The 12,755-nt window shown below is 41.0% G+C and overlaps 1 protein-coding gene across 6 annotated transcripts in view; it reads left to right on the top strand.

Moving 5' to 3' along the window:
- The window catches only part of FNDC3B (fibronectin type III domain containing 3B), a 264,375-nt gene that overhangs the window by 107,947 nt on the left and 143,673 nt on the right, over nucleotides 1-12,755 (top strand). For all 6 annotated transcript variants that reach the window (XM_023753884.1, XM_023753878.1, XM_023753881.1 and 3 more), the window contains one exon: nucleotides 1,167-1,243. In XM_023753884.1, the coding sequence (XP_023609652.1) occupies nucleotides 1,167-1,243 (77 nt within the window). The remainder of the gene's footprint in view (nucleotides 1-1,166; nucleotides 1,244-12,755) is intronic.

Genomic DNA, 12,755 nt, shown 5'->3' with positions numbered 1-12,755 from the left:
TGACATTTGAGCAGTGTGTATTAAATAGGGGAGCTAGCTACCAACCTAAAAAGTTAAAGATGTGGTGGTGTTCCTGCACATCTAGAGAAACCATGTAATCACGGGATCTTTGGTAGGGTGTCAGAAGTTGATTTTGATGTTATGACAAATATTATGGTTTCTTTGTAATTAAATATTAACTCAAACTGTATTTTAGGTGAGTCTTACCTTGCTGATCATTGTTTGTATTAGACCTGTAATTAACTTTTGATGAATTTGAAACTAACCTGTTGTTATTTGAATGTTTTACTTTGAAACAACACCAAGTAAACTTGTCATGAGTATTTCTAATAGTGCCTAGTTTTAAAATGTGATCTTTTTTCCCTCTGCCTTATAACATAAGAGGCATACCAAATTCAGTTAGCTTGAAGTGTTTTTGGTTTCTTCTCTTTGAAAATTAATGTCATGTTACAATAACTTACTGAAAATAATAATTTGAAATGAAAATTATGAACTAACATCCATTGGGGCTTTTTATTTTTTTATTTTTTTATTTTTTTAAAAATATATTTTATTGATTTTTTACAGAGAGGAAGGGAGAAGGATAGAGAGTTAGAAACATTGATGAGAGAGTACCACAGATCAGCTGCCTCTTGCACACCCCCTACTGGGGATGTGCCCGCAACCAAGGTACATGCCCTTGACTGGAATCGAACCTGGGACCCTCCAGTCCACAGGCCGATGCTCTATCCACTGAGCCAAACCAGTTAGGGCGATTGGGGCTTTTTAAACCAGAGGAGATAAACCATTTAAAAATAATTTGTTTAATGTAAATCAATTTTGTATTTTGAATGTTATTAATACATTCTTTTAAAGACAAATAAAAAGAAACGTTTGCCCCACTTTGTTAGACTACTCTTAACTAAGCATCCTTGAGGATTTGGGAATCATTAAATATTTATAAAGATGCTCATAGTTTTGCTTCCCCCCCCTCCTTGACTTATACAGCTGGAGAATTTCTTTTCATCCATAATTTCATGTTTAAGGCAGAGTATAACAATTATTGAAGAGAAAATAGTCCAAGTGATTAATTCTCTTTAGTTTTGATAATGTTTTTAAAATATCAATGATTATTTTGAGTACTGTATGTTTTTCAACTGTTAATATCTTGCTCTTGCTTCTTTTAGGACCTGCTGAAGTTCCGATGATGTCACCCAATGGATCCATTCCTCCTATCCATGTGCCTCTAGGTTATATCTCACAGGTAACCAGTTGATGGACTTCTCCACTCACTATGGGAACTGTCATTGTGCCAAGAGAAAACATGTGGAGGCTTGAAAACGTATTCCAAGATTAATTTAGTTCAGATGATGCCAGAGTTGTCATTTTTGTGGTACCAGGCAGCCCTTCCCAAGTCTCGCTGCTTAACAGGCCAGAGTTAGAGGGAGGAAAACACAGCTGGGCGGCTAGGCTGCCCTTGGCCAAGATGGGTGTCACGCTTGACCAATGACTGTGATTTCTTCATAGAGTCTACTAAATTAGAGACTAATCAGTAAAAATATCAAAGGAGACATTGCTAGTATAAGTAGGGCCTGTCTTCTCTTCTAGGAGTCTCATTTCTACACAATGCTGTACATCTTGGGCTTGGTGCATTACTGAGGATGATGTGAGAACTTGGCTGTTTGTACTTACATTTCTCTAAAATTTTGTTTTTCTTTTAAATAAAGTAGCCAATAGCAATTTAAAAAGTAAAAGGTATATTAAAAGATTAAAAAAATGTTAAAGGAAAAAGTTATACTCCTATACCAGGATAAGGTTTTAAATGTTGTGTGTGCTTGGGATGTGGATATCTGTATATACTTTAACTGTGGTCCTAGGCTCAGCACAATATGCATGTCTCCCTTTGTCCCTGCACATCTTCCTTTCCAAATTCCTAACCAGAAAATTCCTGTTTTTCTCCTTTGCCTTTTTTGTTCTTTTTTTCCCCCTCCTTGTAAGAACATCCTATACTCATTGGAAAAAAAATCAGAAAAGAATAAAAATTATTCGTAATTTTACTACCCACAGAAGATAATAATCATTGTGTTAGCATTTTTTGGATTATATTCCTCCAAATTTTTTTTCTTTCTATTCCTCCTCTGTTTTTATAGTGGTTTTAAAAAAATCTGTCATTTTAAGTTCTTAATGATTTGCTAGGATAAAAGAATTGGCAGCTACAATAGAAAAATTGCTGATGTGCAGGCAGGAATCAAAGCAATTGTATCCTTCTCTGATGTAAAACTTACCCGTTTCTTTACCATCTAAGTCATAGTGCAGCCACTATAGTATCATTTTTTTCCGTCCTTACTTTCACGTGAGCCAGTTTGGCATCTTTGTTTTGTTTTGTTTTGAGTCGCCAGAATGTTGGCTGGTCCTCCCCCTGTTTTAAATAAATGGCTTGTTTTACACAAGTCTTTGTAAATAAGTCACTGGAGGGAGGAAAGAGTGCAGAGCAGCCCCTTCCAGCAGGACATGCGATGATGGATCACATCCACGTTGCCAGTCAATTAACAGAAAAGAACAAGGAATGCAGGATGCCATTATGGCTCCTCATTTATTTTGAGGAAGTGTTTCATTCCATTGAACATAGTACAGTTCTCACCATTGAGATGGCAGAAAAACACCTCCTTGTATGTTAAAGGTCCATTTATGGAATGCCAGTTAAAAGTTAAACATTCTGGTAGAGAAAAGCCACAGTGTACTTTTTCTTGCCAGTGGTGTTACTGTCATTTACATATAAGGAAGCTGAGGCTCGTAGTGGAACCAGAATCGCAACCCACACATTTCTGATTTTACCAACCTATTTCCCACTCTGATGTGATCTTGAAGTCAGCCACAGAGCCTGCCTTGATGGATGTATTTGCTTTCTATTACATTACTTTCTGACAATGTGAGTGTGGGTGTGTGGAATGTGCCTACTCATGAATCTTTCTCCAGGACTAACACCAGCTTCTCACATATGGGATTGTCCATTATTATAAGAAAACTAAAGGCCCAGTGCACAAAATTCATGCATGAGGTGGTGGGGGTCCCTCATCCTGGCCTGCACCCTCTCCTATCCTGGACCCCTGCCGGGGATGTCCTAAACTGTCAGTCAGACATCCCTCTTGGAATCCGGGACTGCTGGCTCCTAACTGCTCACCTGCCTGCCTGCCTGATCGCCCCTAACCACTCTGCCCCCTACCTGATCGCCCCTAACTGCTGTCCCCTGCCGGCCTGATTGCCCTAACTGTATCTGCCTCAGCCCCTGCCACCGTGGCTTTGTCCTGAAGGACATCCAGAAGGATGTCCAGAAGACATCTGGTCTAATTAGCATATTACCCTTTTATTAGTATAGACTAGAGATGCAGTGCACGAAATTCATGCACTGGTAGGGTCTCTAGTGGCTGCCGGCTGCTGGCCGGGTACTCCCTCCCTTCCCCAGCCATCTGCCCCCACCGCTGCTGCCGCTGGTCACTGCCTATGGGGCCTGATCACCCCACCTATTGCCCTGCCACCTCCTGGCTCCCAGGTGCTAAGGGAGCAGGGCGGCGACCCCACCCCTCGCTGCTGCTGCTGGTCATCCTGCGATTGGATCGGTGGGTCATTGGGCCCCTGCCCAGCTCCCTCAGCACCTGGCAGCCCGGAGGCGGCAGGGCGATCGGCCCCCACCTGATGACCAGTGGCTTGCACCTGCTCCACCATCCCACCCCGGTCCTGCTCTCGTCGGGGCCTGCAGCGTCTTCACTGCCGCCCACTGCCAGTGCTGTGTGGCCAACACCTGCCATGTTCTGTGCTGTCCCCTGGTGGTCAGCGCACATCATAGCAAACGGTCGAACTCCCAGCAGAACTCCCAGTAGAGGGGGCAATTTGCATATTAGGATTTTATTATATAGGATTGACGAGGGAGGCAAGTGAATTATTAAAAATGTTACATTAGTAACATTGACTCTGAACTGTGAGTCAATGGAAAAAAATCGATGCATTACATTAAGTAGCTAAAACAACTTTCAAGATAAATTCATAAATTTGATCAAATAAATTTGACAAAAGACAAATGTCAGTAATGTGCAGAGATTATCATATAGTAAGAAAAACACCAGGAGTTGAGGAGACAGACAGCTGTGGTCTGCTTTGAGGTGCAGTTAACATAATAATCTTTGTTTTCTTAGGCTGAGAAGGACTGAACCATGGACCTTAAAGATAGTGTAGACTTAGGTAGGAGAATAGTGGAATCTTGTCATTTCAACTCAGCAGCCTCTGATATAGTAGGTTTTTGTGTACTGTAGTGTAAGTGTGTTTTGTGCTTTTCGGTGGGATGCTGGGGAAGGTTTGAGGAAAAAAATAACGTGATCTTTCCAGCTGAAGAGAAAATATAGGATCCATTTTCTTTAACTGTGAGAAAGTGGATTTAAGTAAGAAGGCAGTTAGTCCTGTCACACTCATCACCTTTTCCATCATGTATAAACACTTGTGAGTGTGATTAGGGTTGAAACTATGGGAGAAAACAGGGTGAGTACTGTAGTTGGGAAGAACATGGACATTAACTGAAGAGGCCTGCCTTCAAATTCCACCAAACTTACTTCCCATGTAACTGTTACAAATTCTTTCACCACATACGTGAATACCTACCTGATCTGGTAGAGGTAAGAATTACGAGAAAATGCAGTCCACACCTCACATAACAGTGGGCATTCAATAAGTGGTAGCTATTAAAATGAAGACGACTGTTAGAACAATTTCAATGAAACGGGCAGTTTGCCTTTCTCAGTACATACTGAGATCACACAGTATGAAGCAATTTTTTCCTTTCATTGTATACTGGCCATGGTTCTTCTCAATTTTTAACCTCATTATTAACACTCTGAATAATTTATACGTAAAAATTTCTTAAGCAGATGCCTTGAGTTTTATTTTCCATCCTTCTATAGTAATTTATGAAACATTTTTCAAATGTTACAGGAAAAACTTCATGTAGACCCAAAGATTAAGAAAGCATATGAAAAGAAAAAGTGAAATATCTAAGTTAATGTGCTATCATTTGGGAAACCTCTCTCTTTTTAAAAAAATCCAGATTAATTGATGTAAACTAAAAACTGAATAGTAGTTGAAATAAGTATTTTTGTTGTCATAGCAGAGTATGTAACTTAACTTCATTCCTTTGTTTTGGGGATTAGCAAATGGGTAAACACCTGTTGCAATTATATATATTCAATTTCCCGTGACCAGGGAGAGACATGAATATTTTAAAATGTATTTAAATTTTGGTATGGTTGGTTATTCTCCAATGAGGATTTTTTAAAGACCTGGCCCAGTGGGGAAGGAGCCTTACATGTTAGCCTCAGCTCCTTCCCTGTAGTAATTACAACTATGGTTAAACTGATGCTGTGTTTCTTCTTTAATGTTGAGCAGAAGGGAGCATGGGGGGTTACCCTGTGCCCTGATAGACTGAGAGTCAGATCCATTTGGCATCAAACAATAAAGAGAATTGGAATCTCTTGCTCGTCCTTTGGAGGAATTGATTTTTCTATAGGAAGTTGGGAAAGTGTTCCTGAATGAACAGAGTGTATGCATGGAGGTTGGGAGCTGTGGAAAGAGCAGCAGATTTATGTGTCTATTCTGTTCTAGTTTTCATTGTCATCAGATTTTCAGGTACTTTAGTTTTCATTAGATGGCTTATTTTACCCAAGCAATAATTACAGACAGGATAGGCATTGCTAAATTAAAGAATGTACCTAGGACGTACCTCCCCTCAAGGCATTGTATACCTTTCCCTTCTGAGCTTTCTCTCTGTTTCCCTGTTCTGCATTTTCTCTTGGATTTCTTTTTTTGTTTGTTTCTGAGATCTTGGCATTGTGGTTTAATAGAACACAAGATTAGTGGGAGGAAACATGAGCCCAGGTAGGTCTCTGCATTCAACTCCCATGTGATTTTTAGGAATATTGTTAAGTTATTTACTTGGGTGGTGTTTCACTTGTTTGCTTACTTGATCATTATTGGTCTCCCTCCCTTTTAGCATTTAAGTTCCACAAGGTCAGGGACCCTAAGTGTTCTGTTCATCACTGGATCTCCAGTTTCTTTAAAGATGCACAGCACATAATAGGCAATTATCAAAATGTTACTGGCTGGCTGGAGTCATTGTTATCTTGTGGAGGGAGGAGCAGAAAGGAAAGGGTTGGAGGATGTCTAATCTAATCTAAAATTAGATAATTCTCCTCTATTATTCCTTAAAAAGGAGACCAAGTAAGAACATAAGTTTCCATAAGCAACCATTACCAAAAGTGTAGTACAACACATTCCTTTGGTATTTGGCATTCTATCCACTGCAATGCTATTCTTCACTTGGAAAAGTGATAGTTGACTTTCAGAATAACATTGAGACGGTATCGCATCTAGAAATGACTTCTGAATAATTAGTTAGGATTAAATTATGCCCATAATATTTGATTTTATTGCACAGTTAGTATAGTCTGCCTTTTTAAATTAGTAACATATTTGTCCTATGAAACAACTTTTCATAGAAAAACACCTTTGCCTAACCTATTTCGTACAAAACTTTATGAAGGTTAAGTGGATTTTATCTTTCTACACATTCTTTAGAACCCATCACTTACTTTACTATGTGATAAATATGATCCGACTATCGTCAGCATGAATTCTTTTTTTAAAAATATATTTTATTGATTTTTTTACAGAGAGGAAGGGAGAGGGATAGAGAGTTAGAAACATTGATGAGAGAGAAACATCAATCAGCTGCCTCTTGCACACCCCCTACTGGGGATGTGCCTGCAACCAAGGTACATGCCCTTCACCAGAATCGAACCTGGGACCCTTGAGTCCGAAGACCGACGCTCTATCCACTGAGCCAAACCGGTCAGGGTGTCAGCATGAATTATTGATCCTTTCTTGGGCTATGGAACCCATTGGAAGACTGGTGAAACATTTTTAAATGTAAAATATAAAATTCATAGATACGATCAAGAACAATCTACTTGTGTTTCTATGTGAGTGTGCTTGAGAAGCTGGACTGAAATCACCTCCGATTGGCCATCTCTTCTGTGCTGATCTGTGTCCAGGTGCTGGAGTACAGAAACAGTTACTACCCACAGGTTCCTCCTAGTGATGGCTTTATCAATATCTTCATAAAGCAAACCATCAGATCTCTACTTACTGTTTGTTTTCTGACAGTGTGTTCTTTAAAACAGCATTTCCATTTGGTCTGTAATAATTGGCCCATTTTATTGCCTGAAACTCTGTGGAGGTAACTTTTCACCTGTCTGGTATTCTTATGTGCCACACAGATAATGAGGAAAATTAGGTTTGATTTTCGATCTTCAAATGTGCTACTTCGTTTTTTTTTTTTTAATTTAAAAAAATATTTTTATTGATTTCAGAGAAGAGAGAGAGAGAGAGAGAGATAGAAACATCAATGATGAGAGAATCTCTGATTGGCTGCCTCCTGCACGCCTCCCCCCCACCCCCACTGGGGATTGAGCCCGCAATCTGGGCATGTGCCCTCACCGGGAATCCAACCGTGACCTCCTGATTCATAGGTTGATGCTCAACCACTGAGCGACACCAGCTGGGCCAAATGGGCTTCTTTTTTTTACTTAGGTTGGTGAGATACAATAAAATCTGATACTTAGCTGACCTTAGGTTACTCAGTTACTTAATTGATCCTAAAATTCTTCATCTAGAATTTAGGACTATGATATTACCCATGTTAGAAGATCTGAGCGTTATGCATTAAGTTATGTGCCAAGCATTTTATAAACTACTAGAGGCCTGGTGCACGAAATTCGTGCACTGGGGGTTGGGGGTCCCTCAGACCAGCCTCCTCCCTCTCACAGTCCAGGAGCCCTCAGGGGATGTCTGTACTCTGGCCACAGGGCCTTGGAGCAGGCACCCTGTGTGTGTGTGTGTGTGTGTGTGTGTGTATGTGTGTGTCCACTGGGGGCCTGCCCCCAGCCATGTTGCGGAGGCTCAGAGCAGGTGCACAGTGTGTATGTGTGTGTGTGTGTCTGCTGAGGACCTGCCCCCAGGCATGTTGGAGGCTTGGATCAGGCGCTCCGTGTGTGTGTGTGTGTGTGTGTGTGTGTGTGTGTGTGTCCGCTGGGGGCCTACCCCTAGCCACGCTGTGAAGGCTTGGAGCAGGCGCCCTTCTGTGTTGATCTCTCAGGCTTCGGGCCACGCCTGCATGTTGTTCTCTCAGGTTTGGAGCTGCACCCGGCCCCTCCTCTGAGCTGGTTGTGACCATTATGGAGTCCAAACCTCATTTGCATATTACTTATATATAGATAGATAGATAGATAGATAGATATAGATAGATATAGATATAGATTATAGATATAGATTACATGATATACAAACCACAGGAGTTGTTGTTATGGCTTTAATTGTTACACCAAGTTTATCAGTTTGTCATTTTCCTTCAGCCTCTGCCCAGTGCTGTATTTCTGCTTGGGAAAGGAGCTGCTTGACTCAGCAGTGTCTTAAGGAGCTCAGTTCTGTTTAAAACAGGGGTCTCTCCCTTCCCATGTATCCTCAAGTTGGAGTAGCTGGGGTGTGCTACGACAGCTGTTTGTAAGCTGTGTCTCTTAACCTTGCCTGGCTTCTTTCTTAGTTTGGAAGGTCTTCATAAATTGCTGCCACTGTCCCCTCACCTATAGCATCACCTGAAGTAGTTGGATTAAAGAGATACCACAGAGGATATACTTGTTTCCATCATCCTCTCCAGACCTCAGTGGGTTTAGTTTTAAATAATTGGGTAGTCATCTGGAAAAAGACAAGTGTGTCCAGTAATGTACTAAAAGATTTTTAATTTATATATGTCCTAGTTGCTCTCCTTTTTCCAGATTATAGATTCCCGTAAGTGTAAGTAGCTTAGCTTGTTTCTGTGTATATAAAAATGTTGGCACATATAAAGGAAACAGAGCGGGGATTGCCATTTATGGGGTATCCCCTTATACAGTCACCTCCCGAGCAAGCCTATCAGTAAGTGCCATATCAATGCCTCCAGCTTGTGATCCCTGTACAGCAATCTGGCTTGGATTTGTTATCTGGATCACCCCCCCCCCCCAGTGTATTCTTTAGCCATTGCCTGGAATTGGCATGAGAGTTAAAAATTAAGCACCAATAGAAAATTTAAGATTTTTAGATATAAATGAGTGTGTAGGTAAAATTTTGGGGGAATTTTTGTTTAGTCATGAATCACCTTGTTATTTAAAACCATAGGCTTGGTTACCTACATAGCAGATGAATTTTTTTGATTAACCATTGGCAAGAACTGTTTGAGAAAAGGAATTCAAAATTTTAAAAAAATTCTTAATTTAAAAATAAAATTTTTAAAACTGATATCTATTCTCAATCTGTAAATGCTCTCCAGACTAATCCTTTATATTATATAAAGGACTTTTAGAAACCTAGAAACATCAACAATAATGTATTTTTCCATTTGGCTACAAAAATACCATGTTGTATGGCAAAAGGAACTGGTCTTAAGCCTAAAGGGTTTATTGTCTCAGGACATTAATGATAATGAAACATTGGAATATTATTTCATCAGTGTTAGCCATTACAGATATGAAGAGAAAATGACATTGAGATATATGTTTGGTATTTTCATCCACAGATGTAAGCATGCAATTTGAAAGGACAGAAAAGTCAGATTTGGAAAGACATTCAATTCGTCCACCATTTTTAAGTCAATTAACTTCATCAGTAAAATAGAAGGATCACTTGCTTCTATCTAACTCTGGTTGCTCTTTGAATGCTCTTTTTATTCCAATTTCGCTTTCTCCTAATGGTACTTAGGTGATGGTGGTGGGAGTATTTTCCATAGTAACAAAAAGGGGATGGGCCAGGGAAGATAACATCCTCATGTTTCAAATTTCTACTCTCCATGAACAATTAATTTGCTTTTCCTCTATTATATTGTTCACTGTTCAGGGTGAGGCAAAAGTGAGTTTACAGTTGTATGTGAAACACAGTTTATTGTTTATAATTTATTGTTGTATTATTTTCCATATGAATAACTATAAACCTACTTTTGCCCCACCCTGGATTAGAAAATGCAGAGTGAAGGGTTAGTACAAAGAGAGGAAAAGTGAGAGCTAACACCTTTGTACTCCTGGTTTTCAGTGTCTTTTTCTTTTCCCCAGTGTCTTTCTTGTGAAATCAAATATTAAAATAATTTAAATAGTAAATATTAAATGATATTTAATATTTAAAATACAAGTCAGGCATGGCACATCTGCAGTTAACTAGGTTTAGATTATTTGAAATTTTGGAGAAGAATGTCAGATATTTACTGAGTTATGGGGGGAAATTTTGATAATGGATGTGTTAAATAGCTCTTGGTAGATAGACATCAAATCTAAGAAGATAAATTTATTTGTTGTTGTTTGCTTTTTCATTCATTTGTTCACTTAGCCATCCTTTCTTCCAAGCCGCCTGTGTGCGCAGGTGCCCTTGAGGGACTTGCATTTGGGTGGGAGAGACAGATCTGTAATTCACACTGCAGGACCGAGATGCTGGTGGAGGGGTGAGCACCAGTGTGGCTGGGAGAAGCCTGGACTCTGCCTGCCCGCGGGTCCATGCAGCTGTTTGCATTGCCCAGCCTTTTGTTGTGTGCTCAGTTTCAGCTGAGAGTTCTTCCTTCCCCGAATGGCCTAGGAGCCCACTTCAAGTATGTTCGCAGCAGTTAGGAATGGAGCTTGAGCCTGACCTTCACAGACTCATTTGGTCCCAGTTTTCAGTGTGCAGGTGGCTCCCTCAGTGTTCTTTGCCCCTCTGCCAGCCGGCTGCCAGGTCTTGCATACAGAGGCATGTGTGTCCCCAGGCTGCTCTGCCCTCCTCCTGGCTCATCTCTGGCCCTCGGGGGCAGCCTTTCAAATTTTTCTGTTGCATCCTGCCTTTCAAGCTCTTTTTTTGATTCTTGTCATTTGCAGCCCAGAAGTAGAAGACAGAGCTTTAGGAACTGAGGAGTTTATTAAAATTCCTGTGGAGCATTTCAGTTCTGTAAGGAGAACTAGCTTCCTCCTCTGACAGTTATGAGAAAAGACACTCAGACTGTAAGTGTTGTTAAGAGATACATTTTAATTCTTGGACTCAAAATCGTCCTCGTTATCCCCTGGTAGCTCTCTGACTTGGGTGAGTTAGCTTAACTTCCCTGGACTTTATTCCTCTAACCTCCCAACTGGGGATAGCTGTGTATGCCTCCCAGGATTGTTGGGAGGAATTAATGAAGTACTAATATTAATAGGAGTAATTACCAGGTAAGATTTTTCTGTTATGTATCAGTCACTGGACTTTAGCACATGTTAATGTTGCCTTTTTTCAGTAGATGGTATTAAAGCAGAGTGGCAGGCATTTAGTAAATATTGAATCCTTCACATCTCTTAATAACCCAGCTATCCTATTTCTCACAGTTCATTGTTTACATATTTATTTCTTAGCATACCTATCTTGTGTATAATTCTCCACATAATAAAAGCTTTGGAGTACAGACCAGAAAGAAAATCTGGTTCTGCTGCTGAACTAGTACATTTTAACCATGTTGTTCCTTGGTCGCCTTCCTGTCCAACAGGGATGCTAATATCTAATTCTCCAGTAGACCAAGGCTGTGCTGAGCCATCTGGGGCAAAAGTGGTTTCTGCTTTCATTTTGGCTAAAAGGTTTCTGCCCATTGGAGGGACTGGTAAATATAGGAATTCATGAACCACCTGGTGGCCGCCTAACTGACATCGGCGGGGACGGCAGAACAGTCTGCAGCTGTGGTACCGGTGGCTCCAGTAATGGTGACTTCCTGTCCTAAGAGGGGAGCTACCTTCTGAGTAACTACCGAGTGCTCTGCCGCTGTATCACCCATAAAGTTCACAGTCTGGCCCCCGATCTTCATTTTGACCATCGGCTCATGGGGGCCCAGTTGGAAAAAGCCCAGTCTGTCCTAGTCAGAGTCAGCTGTTGTCAGTCCGAGGAGGTCTGCCTCAGGCGGCTCTGGCCAATAGCGGCTGGGTGGTTTGGATGGCCTTGCCAGCTTCTTCTGGCCTGTTTCTGCCCTGCCTGCCTTTTCACTACTGCTACTAAACCTTACTTTGTCCCTTCCTTTTTTTTTTTTAATATATTTTTATTGATTTTTTACAGAGAGAAAGGGAGAGAGATAGAGAGTCAGAAACATTGATGAGAGAGAAACATCAACCAGCTGCCTCCTGCACACCTCCCACTGGGGATGTGCCCGCAACCAAGGTATATGCCCTTGACCGGAATCGAACCTGGGACCTTTCAGTCCACAGACCGACGCTCTCTCCACTGAGCCAAACCGGTCTTGGCTACTCTGTCCCTTCTTACACATGTAGAACTGGACCCAAGGCAGCGAGGTTTGAGCAATTTTAAAATTCCTTAATGTATATTTTATTATTCATGTTGCAGGGAGGGACTGGGTTGGCTTCTCCTGAATAAAAGAACTAATCAAAATAAGGCTTATTTTTTAACTTCATTTGTCCCTGGGTGTGGACAACAAATGACACTAATCAGATTGGCATAAACGATTTAACCTTCGTTTAGGGAGGCAAATGCAAAGCAAACACAAACAAACAAACAAACTTTGTCCCGACCCCCTGGTGATCGGTGACAAGAGACAGACAAGGAAGGGGGTGACCTGTTTTCACAGATCCTCTCTCAGATGCCCGCCTGACCAAAGTTGTGAAGCCACACAAAGGAGAGGAGAAGGCAGGCTCCCTCCCTCCACACTCATACAC

Source organism: Myotis lucifugus, unplaced genomic scaffold, assembly GCF_000147115.1.
Source record: "Myotis lucifugus unplaced genomic scaffold, Myoluc2.0 scaffold_53, whole genome shotgun sequence".
NCBI classification, from domain to species: Eukaryota; Metazoa; Chordata; class Mammalia; order Chiroptera; family Vespertilionidae; genus Myotis; species Myotis lucifugus.
This window is presented reverse-complemented; position numbering and strand designations above follow the sequence as displayed.